Source organism: Loxodonta africana, chromosome 24 (assembly GCF_030014295.1).
Source record: "Loxodonta africana isolate mLoxAfr1 chromosome 24, mLoxAfr1.hap2, whole genome shotgun sequence".
In the NCBI taxonomy this organism is placed as follows: domain Eukaryota; kingdom Metazoa; phylum Chordata; class Mammalia; order Proboscidea; family Elephantidae; genus Loxodonta; species Loxodonta africana.
In genome coordinates, this window is record NC_087365.1 from 29,404,601 (window position 1) to 29,423,972 (window position 19,372).

The following is a 19,372-nucleotide window of genomic DNA, read 5'->3' on the forward strand; positions in this document are numbered from 1 at the left end:
GACATGTTTTGAGAGAACAGAAATACATTTCTGGTGAAAATACCTCCTTTTGCCTTTGCTTGATCTTTGTCACACACTGTGTGCAGTTATCATTCTTGACTGTCCTTGGAATAAAGATTTGATTTTAAGTAAAGCTACTTCCTCAGAGGTCATCCTTGTTCCCATGACATGCCAAGGCTGACTGTTTAGCAATGGTGAGGCCAAGGCCTTTCTATGCCTTCCCTCTGGGAGCCATGTCTTGGCTGTGCCGCAGAGAGATGCTGCCCTGCAGGGATGGCTACAGTAGTGGGGAGAGTAGCAGGGCTGGTGGGGAGCACAGCTTTGGAGCACTGCCCTGCTGAGTGACCTTGGCCTGCTTCTGCATCTGCAAAATGGGAATAAGAACCCACTTGGGAGGGTTGGGGAGGATGAAATGTGACATTCCTGGAGTGCCCAGCAGGTCTGACCCTCATGGCTGAGGGGAGGCAGGTCTAGGTTCCTTGCTGACCCCATGGGGCAAGGAGGGCACGTGAAGCTGCAGATCCATGCAGCTACGTGGCAGCGCTGGGACCAGCACGTGGCTGGGCATTGGGAAGGAGCTCTGCCCAGCTGGCTTCTTTCTTTGCGAACATCACGAGGGAAGTCTGAGCGCCCCCCACCTCAGAGAAAGACACAGTATAAAGAAGAGAGGCCAAGGATCTTGCTGTGTTTTCATGCTTTAATTCAGAGCCGTCTGCTGCAGGTACAACTCTGTCTGAACAAAAGGACAAAGGAGACAAGAGTGAAGGTCCCTCCCCGCCCTCCCCCCTTCCCAGTCCCCATGGATTCTCTCTCAGGGGACAGGCTAATGTACGAGTACACTGTGACTCATTTGTGTAGCCCCCTAGGCCTGAAAGGGGTTCACAGTTCACGGGCAGGGGCACCTCAGTAGGCCTTTGCCCCCAAACCTCCCCAAGGTGCTGCCAGATGCCCCTGGGCTTGTGGCAGTTGGGAAGGGTGTTTTGGTGAAAAGCTATTACCCCCGGGAGATGTTTGTGGGACCCTCCACTGGAGGCCAGCTCTCTGCAGATGTCCAGCCCTAGATGCCCATTCCTGCTGGAGCTTGGGCCTCTCTGGCCCCCAGTCCTAAAATTAAGGAGAAGCCATTTCTAGCCACTTGGCTCCAAGGGACCAGCTCCAGGTCCCTCAGGACTTAATCAGCTCTGGCCAGAGGCTGAGGTGAGAGGCCCCAAAGGGTTCTGCTCCAGAAGCCAGGTCAGGAAGGAAAGGTCACAGCCCACCAGGAGGAGGTACTAAGCAGGAAGGAAAGGGGAGCTTTGGAGGGTGAGCACTCTCAACGGGCAGGCCTGGCTCCTGGCCCAGCCCCCAACCCCACACTCAGTGCCGTTGCATAGTCAGGGCTTACAGCCTGAGCCAGCAGGCCAGCCTCTGCCACCGGGGCTGCCCAGGTGGTGCGGCCCCCTTTGCATAGATGCAGATACTGAGCACACACACAAGCACGCATTGCGGGGCCGGGCCTGGCCTGGGACACCCGACCAACGTGGTCCCAGCTTTGTTCCAGGGCTGGGGCAGTGAGCCAACTCCTATACTGACAAGATGAAGAGAAGCCTCCTGAAGTCCTCACCAGACACCCCTAAAAGAGAAGGACCCTCAACACTGTGGGCTAGGGCCCCTGGTGATGCACACAGGCAGGGCCAGAGCAAGGTAGAGGGTAGCAGAGTCCCCCTCCTCTCCCCAGGCCTCCGGCCCACACACAGCTCAGCCCTTCATAAGCGGCTTCGCCAGTACAGGGACAGAGTAGACCATGGCCCTGGCCCTGACCACAGCCACCAAAACACAAGACACAATAGGAAAGGCCACAGGACAGCAAGATGCAAACAGGAGCAGAGGGGCTATGCAGGTCGACTAAATTCCAGTGGTGAAAAATATATAGATTTTATGTTGTCAAATATAGTCATACATTTATTTTCTCAGCAAAGCTTTGAATACTTCTAATGAGACACTACGCAGCTCCATGAGCTCACAGCACAGGAGGCTGGGTCCGGGCCAGTCTCGACTCGGCTTTGGATTGGGTTTTGTCCACTGATCCCTCCAGGTCATGACCCCAGTGTCCCATGGGACAGGTCCAGCCAGCCCCAGGCATTGCCAGGTTAAGGGGGGGCACCCCACAAAGGATGGCTGGCCTGAGGCCCTGACTGAGGGGGGGCTTTGGAGGCACAAAGCGCGTGGCAGGTGGGGCGCCCTGCCCCGATGGCTGGGCGGGCACCCATTCCAGTGCATGCAGGTGCTCCCTTGAGTGGCAGGACACAGTGGCAGGGCCCAAGAGTCAGGCGATGGCTGGCAGAGCAGCAGGGTGGGGGTAAACAACCTTGGCAGAAAATCGGAGTGACCCCCAGGCCAGAGGGGTGAGTAAGACACAGGGTTCCACCGGCCCACCTCAAATGTGGGGCTGCAACCTCTGAATGTGGATGAGATGACCAGATGCGTGTAACCCCTGAGGGTGTGGGGGAGCAGGTTTCTTATAAAATAATAATGGTAATGAACTTCAAATGCCAGCAGCTTTGCTGAAAGACCCAGGTGTGGTCCTGGAATGGGAGGTGGTGACAGGAAACCTTCCAGGCAGACCGGGGTTGGTCTGGGAGCCAGGCAGTGCTGCAGGGCTCCTGTCACCTGTCTCCACCTCCTGGGGAACGCATCCCAGGGGACCCTGCTTTGGCCTGGATGGACATCATGGCTTCACTATCCCCCCTTGTGAGTCATCCTGCCAGAATACCCCAGAGGCATATAGACCTAGGAACCCTCACCCAGAAAGCAAGTGGCCACCTCACCAGAAACCCTGGCATGGGGAAGACCCAAGCCACAAAGGGAACATAGTGCAAAGCAGAAGTTGAGCCCGAGGCCCCTGAGAAGCCCAGTGCAGACTCTCAGGGCTATGGCCTCTGGCTTTTCAAACACGCTGAGGCCTCCTGAGTCCAGCCCTGGTGCCCATTGTAGTGGATCATCTCAGAAGGCTGGAGGAGCCCAGATGCCCAGCCCTTGTCTCCTCTCCTTGTCTTGGCCTAGCCTCCAGACTGGAGCTGGGGCTTAGCTTAGGCAAACGTTCCTACCCCAGCTCCAGCTTGTCCAGCTGCTCTGTCAGACATACTCAGAAGCGCCAAGAGGAAAATGGGTTATGGGGAAGGCCTGGGATGAACAGACAGATGCAGACCCACACTACCCTCTGCCCCCTCCTGCCCCACCACCATCTTTGCTTCAGCCTGTGGTCTTGATCATGTCTTTGAATCCCAAAGTGGGGAGCAGCCTGGGGAGGCTGGAGCCCCAGGCCCGGCAGGTCCAGACCCCACTCTGAGTCCTCGGGTCAGCTGCCTACACGGTGGGCCGCAGTTCGCTCCATCTCAGGAGATAATACTGGCCCCAAAACCTTGGCTGAGGGCAAGGGTGACTTGGAGAGAAGGCATGGAGCGAGTGGGGAATGGGACAGACAATGGGGGGGGGGCGCTCCCCAGATAAATACAGCCAGAGACTTCCTGAGCAGGTCTGCGTATCTGAAGGGCCAGGCAGCCAGAGGCCGGGCTGGGGGAGCCTCACCACCTCGCCCCTCTGCAGCTGGTGTGGTCAGAGTGCCTCTCCCTGCCCTCTGCTCTCCCCACCCCTTTCCTCCTGGCCAAGTTTTGGGATTCCTTTCCCCAACCTCAACTCCCAGCACCCTGACACTTGGTCTACATTCTGAAAAAATATTTCTAAACCCAAAACTAAATAAATAAGATGATGCCCAGGGATGCGTGCGAGAGGGAGAATGGCACCCCTACAATCAGTGGTCAGGCCACAGGAGCCACTGGCTGGGTGAGGCCCCCTCAGAGCTGGGAGCTGTCTGGCCCGCTGGGCCCCAGCTGGCTGAGTGAGCGGCAGCTGATCCTTCGGATGGAGTGCAAGGCCACGGTGCAGCAGCCCCGCAGCAGGGAACTGATGTTGTAGACAGGCTGGCCCTGGCGCCGCTGGGAACGGCAAAGCCAGGCCACCGTGGGCACGGCTGGCACCACCACGGCCAGCAGATCCACGATGTAGTGGCGGCTCCAGTAGCTCTTGGGCTCCTTCTCAGCTGTGGCTGCCGCCTCCTCCTCCTCCTCCTCCACGGGGCACACCACGCTCACCGACGGGCCAGGGTTGGGGTTGGCACCATGTTGGTGTGGGGTAGGCCCATGGGTGATGGGCTCTGGGACCTCAAGCTCGTCACCCACTGTCACCACCACTGCTGAGTTGGGGTCCCTGGGCCCCAGGGGGCAGGGGTCCAGCTCTGAGAGCCTGTCCCCAGACTCGGGGGCTGTCCCGCAGACCTGGGCATTGGTCACTTTCTCCAGGATGGTGTCTAGGTCGGGCTGGTATTGCACAAAGTCCGTCTGGATGGCGCGCTCCTGCATGCAGCTGGCCTGCACACCAGCCTCCATGGCACACAGCAGCTTCTCGTAAGTGTTGCTGGCAGGGAAGCGGGGCCCCAGGCTGAAGGAGCTGTGCAGGGAGGCCTCCTCGGGGCCGCAGTCCACCCCCGATGACAGCAGGCTGCTGGCCTCCAGTGCATCCGTCCGGCTCAGTATGTCATCGGCCACCACAAAGCCACTGTCAACCCCATCCTCGGCGGAGGTGCTGGGAGGATCGCCGGGTGGGCGGTCACCACAGACAGCTGGATCGCTCAGCTTGGTGTAGGTGGAGCTGCGGGTGAGGGAGCGGGCAGGCGACCCACCAGCCGATTCCCCGGTGCCGTCCTCCTTGGCCAGGCCATTCTGGGCTACCTCCATGCTGTGCAGCAGTGTCTCCAGCTTCTTGTTCTGGATGTTGATGTCCACGAAGTACTTCTGCAGCCCCTTGTCCTTGTCAATGAGGTTGTTCCTGACCGTGTCGATGACCTGCTTGAGCTGCTTGATCTCTTTGCGGGCCTCCTTCAGGGCCAGCTGGGCCTCCACGCGGTGGCACTCCTCCTCGATCCAGTCCTCTTGCATGCGTGACAGCTGTGTCTTCAGGTCATCAATCTCTGTGTCCCTGTGAGCAGATAGACAGACACATGCTCACTGCCTGCCTGCCTGGCCCATCATGGCCACCAAGGAGAGGCTGGGGAAAGAGGAGGGGACAGTGTCACCAAGGACAGGGACCCTGTGCTGCTGCAGCTCAGCACTGGAGAACAAAAGGAAGAGGTCAATGCCTCATTCCTTCTCCCCAAGGCCCCATCCTGGTCCTCCTCCGTCCATGGAGAGGGATGAGCGAGGGGTGGCGGAAGGACCTGGAATGATGACAGGGAAGGTCGCCTGCTGGGAGGGAGAAGCATCGTTGACAGGAGACACCACCCACACCCCCACATCTCCACCCCCTAGAGGCTGAAATGCAGATGACTTTTGACACCTGGACCCATCATCTAGAGAGAACAGTAGACAAGGAAGATTCTTAATGGAATCTTCCAATAAGCTACTGCTATGGAACCTAATACATCTCTGCTTTAAAGTCTTCACGTAAAACAACAAAAACTATAGAAAGTCTCTGCTCTATAGAAAGGGACGTGATTTCTACTTAAGCAAGCTGTGAAAATATTAAATGAAGCACTATTTGGCCGAGTTCTCTGGAGAGAGGACAGTGGACTTCTTCGTCTCTATGAGAGGGAAGTTATGGCCTTCGATGTATGTGTGTAGGGGGAGCTGATAACTCTACACCTTCCTTCAAGCAGCCCGGCGAGGACTGGTAGGTGAACCAAAGACAGAGAAGAGGACAGGGTGACTTTCTTTTGTCCATGCTAGAAGTTTCTTCTTCGTGTCCACTGTAAAGAGGAAAGGCTGACAAGATAGATGAAAAGGCACAGAGCTACTCCTGAGAGAAGAGGCAAGTGCTATCAGAAGACTGTTGTCCAGAAACTCTCAGGCTTTTGTAGATCCCTGAGTTGTAGATGAATTTGGGGGGTGGAGGGGAGTGGAGAGAATTAGAAAAACATTCCTTCAAGTCTAGAGGCAAACCAGGGTGAGGTCCAACAGTAATTCACTGAAAGTAGGGAGAAAGGAGGCAAATTGTTCCTGAGACTAAGATCCTCTCTGGGTATTCTGCCTCCAACACAGCGCTGAGTGCTACTGCCCCACGTGGCTGCTCAGCCCAAACCCTACATTCATGTAAATAAAACCTGGAAATGACATGACTGCCAACCTTGGGGTTCCTGAGCCCAACAGAGTAACTGTCCCAGATCAAGCACCACACACTTTTCAAAATCAAATCTGAAATTCAGTTTAGGAAATGGGCCCAAGAATCTCATTACACAATATGCTGAAGGGACTGGGAAGGAGGGGCTGCAATGGCCAAAACGGCCAAAACTGCAAATGGAAGAGGACTGATCTTTCTACAGGAACAACTCAGCAAAGCACCGGGATGGCAGCGATGAATCAGAGGTGCACCGAGTGGCCATACCAGATGTGCCAACAGAGATGGTGTGACACACAACGGGGGCACTGCTTGTTCTCCACTCCTCCTCTTGACTCAGGGTAGGGGCTCACTCTAGGGTAACTGTCTTGATCTTTCTATCTCTCACTCATGCCTCACCCTGGGATAAAGAATTTGGAAGAAGGAACTTGTCCTGCTCTGCATGACCAGCTGGACTGGTCTCCTGCCCCTCTCTCCTTAGAGACTCCAGTCCCCAGGGAGCTATGGCTTCCCAGCCCTGTGTCTGTCCCAGCCCAGCATCTATATCTGAGTGGGTTGCAGGAAAAACTACATTTGGTCACACAGACACCTATGCTAACATCCTCCAATACAGCTTTATCAGTGTTGTTCTTAGCTGCCATTGAGTCGGCTCCTAACTCATGACAGCCCTACACAGAATGGAATTGGGCTGTTGTGATCCATAGGGTTTTCACTGTCTGATTTTTGGAAATAGATCACCAGGCTTTTCTTCCTAGTCCATCTTAGTCTGGAAGCTCAGCTGGAATCTGTTTAGCATCATAGCGACACGTAAGCTTCTACTGACAGACAAGCGGCAGCTGTGCTTGAGGCGTATTGGCTGGGAATCCAACCCAGGTCTCCACACACGGAGGGTGAGAATCCTACCACTGAACTACCAATGCTTGCTCACTGTATCAGTAATAGAGTTGAAATTGGGTCTATTTACTTGATGGTGTCTTTCTCTTAACTGGCTCTAAACTTGGTGTTGGAGGTAGGGGAGGTTAGGGAGAAAGGGGTATGATACGCTGACCTTCTAAAATCCCAGCATTCTGTTTGAAGAGGAAGGAACAATACGAAAAGTTACAGGAAAGAGGTTACACTTGAACTGGGTCTTGAAGGATGAGTTTGCTAAGGAGGCAAGATGGGGGAAGGGCATTTCAGGGAGTGGGGACCCAGAGGGTAAAAGCACGTGGCATCTTAGAGGAGGAGAAGCTAGGCTACCGTGGGAATTACAGATCTCAAGCTATGTATGTAGGGAGTGTGAGGAGTGTGACAAGAAGACACTAAATTCTAGTAGGTAAACAGCTGCCACAGGTTCCTCTAAGAGTACCAGGAGTAACGAGAGGGGCCAGGAGTTGAGGGTCACAGCAGGGCACCCTGCCCAAACCATGCGTGGAGGACGGTCAGCTCTGATCCATGAGGCTGGTCCTAGAAAGGGAGCTGGGGGATGAAGAAAATAGTGCAAACAGCCAAGCAGACCCCAGGCATCACTGGGAAGGCAGCTGAAACAAAAATAGACACCCTTGCTCTACGGATGAGGCCCAGAGAATGCCACCTGCAATCCCCTCCGTTCAAAACCATGACAAATCTAAACTGGATTGGCTACTTGGAAGAGCTCTGGTCAAGAAAGGTGAGACTATGGTGGCCTGCTCTGACCTCTGGTGCCTCGCACAGCACCTTGTCCACCTCACAACAGACTACATGTTTGAAGACAGTCCAGAGAAAGATGGCTAAGATGACAGAAGAGATCAGAGGGCAAACCTGAAGCTTTCATCAAAAAGATGAAGCCACCAGCCTGGAAACGTGGGGCTGGGAGGGTGAGGATTGGGTGCCCCTCCTGGTCCTGAGAATGAGAGCTCAGGTGGGTCCACAGGGGCTCTTGGGAGACCCTGGGCCAGGGAGGAGCTCAACAAAATGTTTCACGTGATCTTACATCATTTATAAGCCGGAAGTAGAGGGGGAGGAAGGCTTCTGGGGCCTGAACTGGTGGGCCAAGAGCTCCCAGTGACTCATCTGTGAGGAAACAGTGGGCGGGATGAGTGGTTGCTTCTCCCCACAGGGACAGGTAAGCCAGAAAGAAGACCCTGTGCTTAACTCCCCAGGTAGAAAGAAGACAGGAAGTGGTCTAAAGCAGCTGCCAGGCTAAACTGGCTGAGCACCTCCTCCTGGAGGACAGACAGGACCTCTCGGGATAACCTGCTCCTGCCTGGTTCCACACAGCCACCTGAGTGGTCAAGGAGAACAGCTGAGGAGAGGGCAGGGGTGGGGAAATGGGCTCAAACAGGGCTTTGCTGTGAAGGAGAAGAGGGGTGGATCCTGGGAAGCCCCTGTCCACTCCTTCCTCTGAGATGCCTCAGGGCAGTGGTTGCTTAGAGTGTGGGGGCAGCAGACTGTCCCCAGGGCTGCCCCTGGTGGCTGGCTCACCGGTCCTGGAGCCGGTCCTGTGTGTCCTTCAGCCGGGCCTTCAGGTGCCGGATGCACACTTCCTTCTGCTGCAGCGGGGTCAGGTACTGCTCTGGGGTTGGGGGCTTGATGCCATGGTTGTCACTGCACAGCGTGTACTTTATGGAGCGCCTGTAAGAGGATGCCCGTCAGTGTGGAGGGAGGAAGAGCTTGGGGACACCAGCCTAACTGTCCTCATCCTATGGCCACCAGATGGCTCCAAGCCAGGCCTCCTCACAGGGCATGGAAGAGCCAGCCATTCTGGAAGGCAGGTTTCATTCAAGTTCTAGGAAAGAGGTTACATTTGAACTGGATCTTGGAGGATGAGTGAAGACCCACAGCGTGGGTGGAGGCTCAGAGCTCCTCTAGCTAGGGCTGGGGAGACACACAGAGAATATGTGCACAAGCCTGGCTCTGTTCCTGGTGCTCTGTCAACGTGTTCTCCTTCAATCCTTACAGCGGCCCTGACGATAAGAACTGTCTCCATCTTTCTGAGGTGCTCCCTGAGTTCAGAGAGGTTACCTATTGCCTAACGTCCCACAGATGGTCCCAGTGGTGCATCGTGGTGCATCCTAGAACCCAGGCTTCCAGCCTCCCAACCTGGAGAAGGAGTTTGGGGCTGGAGGCTGGACGGGGAAGAGTGCTCCCCCACCATGTAATTCTCCCAGGGCAGACTGGGTCTGTGTGATGGCGAAGGACTCCACCAGTCTTCACCGTGGAGGAAGAAATACCTCACAGGGTGCGGTGGAGGGGCAGGGAAGCTCTCCTCTTTGGAGTAAAGAGCCCTCGTGTCCTGAGCTGGTCGTAGGACCAGGGTGCAGGACCAGGGAAAGAGCAGAGTCGTGTGTGCTCTGACGTACTCCTCACCCATCTTCACACACACATGGGTGTGTACTACATGTTTGCACGCTTACTTGGAGTGGACATCTGACACATGGATTCCCCCTCCATTTGCACCTGCAGCCCACATACATGTATACACACCCAGGCCCACACATCCCGCTGCCACCCTCACTGGGATACCAGCTCCTGCACACATTCATACAAATGCATGCAGACCCTTCCATCTGCACATGTACACACACCCACCGGGGGCACACATGACCACTCCCCTTGCACTAGCACACACATTAACACCTGCTGGCTCTGGGCATCGACCCATTAACAGCTGTCCCTCTGAGGTGGCTGCAGGCTGGGCATACACTGTCCTCAACAGCCACAGACTTCCCAGCATGGGGGCTACAGCACATCCGGGTCCTCCCAATGCAAAGAAGGAGGAGCTATGCCCCAGGGGGTGGCCACTGGGCAGGAGAGAGGGCTAGGGCTTTGGCCTTTGAGTCTCACAAGTAAGAAGATCATGCAATCCCACCTATCAGCCGTGGCCCAGCTGCCTTGACTCACAGCGCCTGGTTGTTCCATTCCCAAAGAAACCTCTTTGGATCTTGGCTTAAAACCCTGGGCATCTTCTCGCACAATTAGAGACTCAGAGGGCCTTAGTGCCACCCTACTCTGCTGCTTTAGCGGGTGGGGGCCCCAGGTCAAGGGAGGGGCAATGGAGTTTTATGGGCCAGGAAAAGAGAGGCCCTGGGGAGGCCCATTTGCTGAAGCAGCCAAGTTGGAGGCAGTTTAAAAATGTTTTGGGAGCTAGCTAATGTTTACTGAGGAAAACTGTATTTGTAAATTGTACACCATTAAAGAGAAGGTGGGGATAGAATCTCCAACTAAGCCTCTGATGGAGAGAAGGAGGTGTGATTCCCTTCCACTTACCCGAAGGCGGTGCGATTCTCTTCCACTTACCCCCAGGTGTGACTGGCCTCGCCCAGAGGCGTGGGGCTGCTTACCTGGGTGTGGGGCTGCTGTCGCTGCCCTTGCAGGAGCCAGAGTTGCTGCTGCTGCTGAGGGAAGAGGTGCCGTAGGCATCCCGCACGCTCACGGGCGGAGAGGTGCGCCTGGAGGCAGGAAGAAGAGGCAGGTGCTCATTCTGGCTGGTGGGCAGCTGCGGACACTGGGCAAACACCGCCAGGCCGCTGCGGCCCAGGGGGTCCCCACTTCAGGGTCACCGCAGGGGAGAGAAGCGGGAGGAGAGGGTGCACAGATAGGGGCGACAGAACAGACAGTGCAAATCAAGATGGAAAACTGGAAGAGGCTGGTCCTCCTGGCTCCCCAGGGACAAGAATGGTGCTGCGGCAGGGCTGGGCCATGGGAGGGGCTCCTATCTGTCCTTACCGAAGGTCCTCGACTTCTAGGGTTCCCCCATGCACAAAGCGGGTCAAAGCACCTCCAGGAGCAGGAGTGACAGGTAGGGACGAATGCGGCAGACAGGAGTGGGCACAGAAAGAGAGGCCCATGGGGAGAAGTCAAGGGAAGCCAAATGAGCCTGCATGGAGACTGTGTGGCTTGCCTCCAGGAATTGTGCAAATCAAAACAGTATTGAGGACAAGATTAGTAGGAAATGATGGTTTAAGCCCTCAGAGAACATTCAAAGCCACGGAGTCATTTGAGCCCTTATATAGCTCCGGGAGGAGGCAAGTGTTATCAAGCCCATTTTAGAGATAGGGAAAACTGAGGCAACAACTTGCTCCAAAGCACGCTGCATGCCTGTGGTGGAGCAGGGGCACAGGCTCCACTCCTCCCACCCTGAGGCCAAGGCTCTGGGCAACGGGGAGACTCACCTGCGGGATCCCGCGGAGGCCCGTCTACTTCCCATCAGGGACATGGCCATGAGGCTGCGGGTTCGAGTGAGGGGCAGGATGGGCGGTGTCCCCGGGGCTGAGGAGAGAGGGCGGGTTGGGGGGGCCATGGGGAGGGCCGGGCCGGGCCACGTCGTCCTCTCGCCGGGGCCGCTACCTGGCATGGCTTCTCTCACCCTTCAGCAAGGACACCCAGGACGGAGCACGTGCCAGGCAGGCCAGCTCTGGCCACAGCTGCCTCCAACCAAAGAATTTAGTGGGGCTGGGGCAGGGGCTCGGGCCACCTGACTTCAAATCCTTGTGCCTCAGGAGTGGCCAGAAATCATCAGTCCAACCCCACCTTCTCCAGATGCGTCAATGTGCCCCAGAGAGAGTGAAGGCCTTGCCCAAGGTCACCTGGGCATTGGGGTGACTGCCAGCTCAGCACTAAGTCCTCAATGCTACGAGCCGGCCTCTCCTCCCTGGCCCCTGACACTCAATACCCCCACCCCTCACGCTGGTCAGTCCTCCCTCCTCGGTGAGGGTTGCAGCTGGAGCAGGACCAGGAAACCCAAATTAGGCTGGGCTAGTCTCGCCGACTGTCACCTTCCCAGAGTGCCCGTTGGTGCGTGGCTCGGGGCTTCCCGTCTACAAGGGAGACAAGACAGACCAACAAACCAGCACACATGTAGAAAGACATGGATACACACAAACATGAAAAGGTACAATGTCCCTGACATGCCAAGCTGCACTCATGTCTCAGTGGCCATGCTCCGGTGGCCCCCCATGGGTGCACGACATGCAGCCGGACCCCTGCACATGCAGCTCACGGACTTGCCCACAGCCATCTGTACAATGCGCATGCTAATTCTGCATACACCGACGACTCAGAGGCACAGGTTCAAGGTAAATGACAGCTGAGAGGACGGTCAGGGGAGCCCCCCACCCAGGGGCGTCCTGGAGGGCTGGACCCAATAGAAAGTGCCCAGGCCCAGAGAGACCCATCCTAAGCCCACTGGAAGGGTGGGTGTGCAGGCACGGCCCTCAGTCTCCTGCTCCTTAGGCCCCTTCCCTGGCTAGGGGTGTTGGCTTAAATGGCAGCCCTAGTGGTTGAAGGAGGGGACAGGCCCCATGCTGGACTGTGTTATGGGTTGTAGGGAAGAGGCCTATGCTGGCTGCAGAAGGATGATTCAGCATCAGCCCAGAGCTCCCCGAGTCCGTGGTAGAGGGGGCCCGGCTCTCTGCAGCCAACATGCTCAGCTCCAGGGACCCAAGCTCCCTCCTTCCACACTCAGAGCAAGGACTCAGGACAGTAGACTGGGTTACAGGAGAGGAGATCTGGCCAAGGACACTATGCACTGGACCTCCCCCCATGCTGGGAGAGAAGCGTTCACCGAGCACTGCTACATGTCAGACCCTACGCCAAGCGTATTACGTACATTACGTCATTGATTCCTCCCAACAACCCTATGAGGAAGTGGTGTGATTAGTCCCATTTGCAGATGAGGAATCCGAGCCTCCGAGAGGGAAGGGGCTTGCTCAAGTCACACCAACAGTGTGCAGCAGGGCCAACAGCTGAATGGGGCTGCCTAGTTGCTAAGGAGCTGGATCTCAAACACTGGAGTCCCTGGCCTGAGGAGCCACCCCCTTCCCATGTTGGGGCCTCTTGGGACCCTGGTCATCCTGACCAGTGGGGGGCTGCCTGCTGAGCAGACAAAGTCGGCTACTCAGGTGGCCTGTTTCCTGGCTGTGACACAGAACACAGCCTGTTTCCCTGGAGGGCCTGGACACAGCTAGCATTGTCTGCCTGGGGGTGTCAGGTGCCGGGCAGCAGGGGCTGCCAACACCACGCCTGTCACCTGAGCTGCTCACCCCAGCTTGGCGATGCTTCCCACCTGTCATGCCCCAATCATTGACGCAGAGGCTCCTGGAACCGTAGGGCCAGCCCTCCCAAGGAGGACCCAGGGAACATGGGGCTGGGGGAACTTTGCGGGGGAAGGCAACAGTGTTCTGCATCTCTGCAGACTTTAGTAGGAGCAGGTGTGTGGGGGGTTATAGTCTCCTCATAGTAAGCAAGGGCTTCAAGGATGACCTATCACTGATTCTGCAGCCAGGTGACCATGTTAAGTGCTGTTGTGGACATTGCCCCATTACTTCAAGTCACAATCCTTTAAGGCAGGCAGTGTTACCACATTTGGGCCAAAAACCACAGAGCTGCAGGTCTACAGACCCTGGAGCCAAGTCAGCCTGGCTCCCCGGCCTTCCTCCCATCATCATCCCTCTACCTGCTGGCTTTGAGAGGAGTTCTCAGCAGAGATAGGGTTCGTAGCAGGGGTTGGCCTCTCTCTTCCAAGCCAGCTTGGATAAGTGTTGCTAAGGAGCCAGAAAAGTCCAGGTGGAATTCTAGGCCTGGGTCCTGGGAGGCAGCAGGATGCCTGGTTTGCCTTGGTGCTGCATGTGGCCTAGGTACAATGAGGGCTTTGTCCCTGCTGTCCCCGCTACTATCTTGCCTGGTAACCCCCCGCCCCCCTCCTCTTGAGTTCCCTGCTGTTCTTCTGACACCGCTTCCTTCCTCCCTGGCTCAGGGGTGGGAAGGGGGTGGCATTTGTACCTGGATGGAGCCGGCAGTCTCCTGGGAGGCCAGGGACAGCCATTCATCTGGGACGGAGATGGAAGTGGCATTTCCCCTGCTGGGGTAGGACTGTGAAGGCCAGGTCCCTTGTGGGAGGGCAGAAGCCACCCAGGCCCAGAGGGAGCCACCTCTCCAGGATCCCTACTCAGAAGCCCCAGTGTGCACCCTGTGCTCTCAGGTCCTCCCACTCCTCTAGGGCCCAGGGAAGAGGCAGGTTGCCATGGCCTTTGTCACCATGTCGCCTGCTCTGCCTGGAGTCCCGCAGGTCTGTCCCCAAGTGGCCAGAGGCTGCCACTTGGAATGGAAGGTGGAAAGGAAACCTTTAGCCATGGGGAGCCGGGCTGACAGTCACTCATTACTTCAACTCCGGATTAAACCCAGCCTTTTTTTTTTTCCTCACTCCAGCCTTCCTCCATTTCCCCAACCTGCCCATACCACACAAATCCTGTCACCCACCCTTTTGTTTAGTCCCTCACACACCCAGTTTTCTGAGGCCCAATGACAGGCCCTCAGGATCCAGGGGATACAGGAGGGTCACCGGAGCAGGAGACTGAAGGGTACTAAAGTAGAGTCAGATAGATCTGGGTTCAAATCTCAACTCTTGCCCCCTCCAGCGGCGTGCCTTGGGCAGGTCACGTCACTTCTCTGAGCCTTAGCTTCCTCATTTGTAAGTGGGGGCTATAACAGAATGTACCTGGGGGCTTCTGTGAGAATAACACTGGATAATGTGTGTAGCGGGCTTAGGTCAGCACCCACTGAGTGATGAACACTTAAACATGGGAGTAGATAAATGTAATGCAATGTGAGCTCAACACAGAATCACATTCAGTGCTTAAGAGTGGTCTCCAAAGGACTAGGGAAGGCTTCTCTGAACGAGAAATTTGCACTAGGTCTTGAAGGACGAATAGTTCACCAGGCAGAGAAGGCGAGTGGGAGGGAAGGAGAAGCCTGGGCAAGGCCGTGAGTAAGTAACACAGCAGCGGGCAGCCGCTCAGGAAACTAGAGAGCCTGGTGAGGGCAGAGGCACCACAGGGTGTGGCTGCAGAAGGAGGCAGGGCCAGGCCACATAAACCAAGACCTTGTCTTGTGGGCAATAGGGAGCCACAAAGGGCTTTTAAAAGGGGAAGGACACAATCAGACTTGCATTTTAGAAAACTCCTGGGTAGGGAGCCTACATAGAGTATGGCTGGGAAGGGACAAGACTGGAGGCAGGGAGACCAGTTAGGACATGAGAAATTAGGAGGGCCCGGTCAAGGTGGCAAGGAATGCTGGTGGCACAGTAGTTAAGCGCTTAGCTGCTAACTGAAAGGTCAGCAGTTTGAACTCACTGGCCATTCCATGGAGAAAGATGTGGCAGTCTGCTTCCAGAAAGATTACAGCCTTGGAAACACTACGGGGGCAGTTCTTCTCTGTCCTATAGGGTTGCTATGAGTCAGAATTGGCTTGACGGCAATGGGTTAAAAGGTCAGGGTGACAGCAGGAGCAATGGAGAAGAGGGCCTAGATCCTGCTCAAAATTGATTGGAGGCCCTCATTAAGTAAAAATCACGTCAAAACTCTTGATCCTGGCCTTCAAGGCCCTCCCATCTAACCTTCCAATTCACTGTCTGTCACCTGCCGACCTCCAGGAGAGCCTGTTAGTCACTTCACCCCCACATCTCTGTGTGTGCTGTGGCCCAGCCTGTGGCACCCCCCTGCTCTCTCCTCATGCACAAGTTATGCTCTTCCTGTAAGACCCCTCCCCTGCAGGACTTTCCTCCTGGAACTTCTCCCACCACTTACTGTCTTGACCACTTAGCATGCCATGTCTTGGGCTGAAACTCAGGGAGTGCTACCCCTGGAAAATTACATAAAAATAAATACCAAAAAAAAAAAAAAAAAGTCTGTTACCATCAAGTCCAACTCACAGTAACCGTATAAGACAGAGTAGGACTGCCCTGTAGGGTTCCCAAGGAGCAGCTGGTGGACTCAAACTGCTGACCTTTTGGTTAGCGGCCAATCTCTTAACTGCTGCACCACCAAGGCTATTAGTAACACAGCGGTTTGAACAGGCACATTTGATGGACCCAGGGGTTGGACTGCATGGCCTTTAAGGTGCTCTGGACCTAATAGTCTCTGATTCTAGGTCTGTTAATGAAATGATGGACTCCCAGTTGATGCTTTCTGACCCTTCAATGACTAGGACTCCTGGGTCTCAGTTTCCACATCTGTAAAATTTGGAAGCTGGATTCTTCAAAGAGGCACTATGACATTTTACTGAATCAGCAAGCCTTGGGGGAGAAATCAGGTGCGTGGGTTAGTCTAATAGTCTAGCTAAGCAAAAGTCCCCATATGTATTGTAAGTTATCTTTTTCAAAGAATTAGCCATCAATAAAAGAAGAAAGATACTAAAATCCAAGTGAACAGAACAATCTGTGTCCGATGACTCAAGTCATTGGCAGCTGAGAAAGCAGAGCACTGCAGCAGACAGAACAGAACTCTGGGAGAGGTTCTCCTCTGCCAAGGCAACACTAGAACCAGAACATTCAGCCCATCAAACAGCAGAGCCCCGGGTGCTCCTAGAATGCTAATAGCAGAGAGAAGTGGGAGATGGAAGCCTGGCCAACCACATTCTAAATTCCATAGAATTCATGATACCAGGGCTAGTCACAGTGGGTGGGGGGAGTTCAGTAAACCTCCCACTGACTTCCCTACCTCATCAGCCACTCCATTTCTCTGCACTGACGTGAAACCGAGGACCTTTCTTCCTGGACTTGGGAAAGGAGGCAGAGATGGTATGTCCCCAGTTCACTTCCTGTTTTCCCACACAAATTGCCCTCAGAGCTGGTAACCTCAAGGAGGAGCCATTGGATTCCTTCTTCTCACTGTGGCAACTCTAGCACAGAGGCAGGGCAGACCCACAGCTTGGCCAAATGCTGGGGAGAGGTTCCCAAGGCAACCAGGTTGGGACTTCATGAGGGCTGAGGTGGTAGCTACAAAGGAAGTCTCCAGTGATTAGACTCTGATCCCAGGGCTTGGACAGCATCAAGCCCAGAGGTCTTCAAGCCATGGAGTCTCAGAACTTGCCTCTGGGACAGTTGAGACAGGTGGGCTTGGGTCTGGCTTGGTTCTCCTCTCCCATTTTGGCTGAAGAGACTCCTCTCATATCTGTTCTACATACGTAAAGGGGTTTTCTGGTTAAAAACCTATATAATCTAATCTAATCTAATCTAATCTATGTAATATATACATTTTCACAATAAGATGCCTCTTCACACCCACTAGGATGGCTATAATAAAAAAGACAGACAATAACAAGCGTTGCTGAGGATGTGGAAGAAATCAGAGCCTTCATTCATTGCTGTGGGAATGTAAAATGGTGCAGCTGCTTTGGAAAATGGTTTGGCATTCTTCAGTAAGTTAAGCATAGAATTACCTCGTGACCCAGCAATTCCACTCCTAGGTATCTATCCAAGAGAACTGAAAACAGGTGTTCAAACAAATACTTGTACACAAATGTCCATAGCAGCACTATTCCCAATAACCCAATGGTGGAAACAACCCAACTATCCAACTGATGAATAGATAAACAAAATGTGGTGTAGCCATACAATGGAGTATTATGTAATCATAAAAAGGAATGAAGTACTGATACATGCTACAACATTGGCTGAACCTTGAAAACATTATGCTAAGTGAAAGAAACAAGATACAAAAGGACACATATTATATGATTGCACTTATATGAAATGTCCAGACTAGGCAAAGACATAGAGACTGAGAGCAAGTAGTTGCCAAGGACTGGGGAGAAGGAGAAATGGGGAGTGACTGCTAATGGAGAAGGGGGCTCTTCTGGGGTGATTAAAACGTTCTGGAATCAGAAAGTGATGATGGCTGTATAATTTTGTAAATATATTAAAACCTGAACTGTATACTTTAAAAGGGTAAAATTTATGTTATGTGGATTGTATCTCGATAAAAACAAATTTAAACCATCTCTGTAATACAGATTTGAAATTAACAAGCTCCTCCAATTGAAGGATAAGCATGGTCCAGAAAGGGGAAGGGAATTGCCAGAATGGCTGAGTAAGTTGCAGCAGGACGGGAACAAGAATCAGCCCTCCCCTCCCTGACTTCAGGCAGCTGGGCCCAGGCACTTCCCTGGTATTCCTGACTCTGGGTCAGCCTTGAGGAACCAGGTGACTGAGGCTGCCCCTTCTGAAGTTTTTGCATGTCCACATCTCCATCTGATCCTCCCAAGTTCCCTGTGGAGGGACACCAGGCAGAGGCTATTCCACGTGACACATGGGGAACCTGAAGCCACAAGAGGTTACGAGAGTCACCCAAGGTCACACCCTGAATTTCCAGATCCTGGGCTGTGTTTCTACTGCATCATGAAGGTCTCATAATACAGCGGCCTGAGAAACACATAACATTATACTGCATAAAAGAAGAAAAACCCATTTTCCTGGGAGACTCTATAATGCCATGGCAGAGATGAGGGATTATATCCCTACATCCTAGGTTCCATATGCTTCCAGAAAAGCAGGACATCACAGAAAGAGGAGGTAAACAGAGTACAGAGATTATTAAAAAGAAATTCTTTACACGCCTTCTCCCTAGCCAGCATAAGTCTCTCCTTGTTCCTCAAAGAATCAGCCTTGTGGGCAGAAGAAAAGCCCTTGCCATTAGGACCACTGCTCTGGCCTCTTCCAACAGCTGCTGCATCCTTCCAGCAGCCCAAGTGCTGTTCGAGGCCACCACTGAGGGGCCTTAGCTCCTCCCAGTCACATCACATGGTCACTGCTTGGTTAACCTTGGGCCAATCCCTCGACCTCTCTGAGTACCAGCTACCTTATGCCTTCAGTGGAAATCAGGATATGCGAGAACTTCAAAAGGGGTCTCTTAGGGAAGAAGGAGACCCAGGAATTGGAGGAGGAGCTGGACTGCAGGTCTAGTTGCCTCCATGAACCACTGCCTCCTTTGCCATGAGACCAGAAGAACTAGATGGTGCTCAGCTACCATTACTGAATATTTTGATCAAGGACTCAATAGATGGATCCTGATCAAAGTGGGGGGAATGTGGAACAAGTTTCAAATTCTTATGGAATCCAAACTTACTTGACCCATTGAGACTGGAGAAACCCTTGAATCTATTGCCTGGAGATAATCTTTAAACCTTAAACTGAAGCTATCTCCTGAAATCATCTTTAAACCAAACAACAGTTTAGCCCAGTTAGTAAAGAATGTTTGCCTTGAGCACTGTGCTCTTTTTAAAGAATTATCTATATAAGATCAAACTGACAACAGTAACTCTAAAACATAGATGAGTAGTTTATGGGGCAGTGAGTCTAAGTTAATGGTGGTGAAATAATTTGGGAAGAGACAGCAAGGATGGTGATACAATGTGAAGAATGTCACCAATGTCACTGAACTGTACATGTAGAAGTTGTTGAATGGGTGTACGTTTTGCTGTGCGTATTTTC

General features: G+C 53.9%; 1 protein-coding gene across 1 annotated transcript; it reads right to left on the reverse strand.

Annotated features, from left to right (window-relative positions):
* Positions 1-128: 128 nt before the first annotated feature.
* Positions 129-11,748, reverse strand: SNPH (syntaphilin). The gene is made up of 4 exons (XM_023550113.2): positions 11,280-11,748; positions 10,449-10,556; positions 8,590-8,739; positions 129-5,013 (listed from the first exon to the last, which is right to left on the reverse strand). The coding sequence occupies exons 1-4, from the start codon at positions 11,459-11,461 to the stop codon at positions 3,834-3,836; spliced, it is 1,620 nt and encodes a 539-aa protein (XP_023405881.1). The 5' UTR covers positions 11,462-11,748; the 3' UTR covers positions 129-3,833.
* Between the last annotated feature and the right edge of the window lie 7,624 nt (positions 11,749-19,372).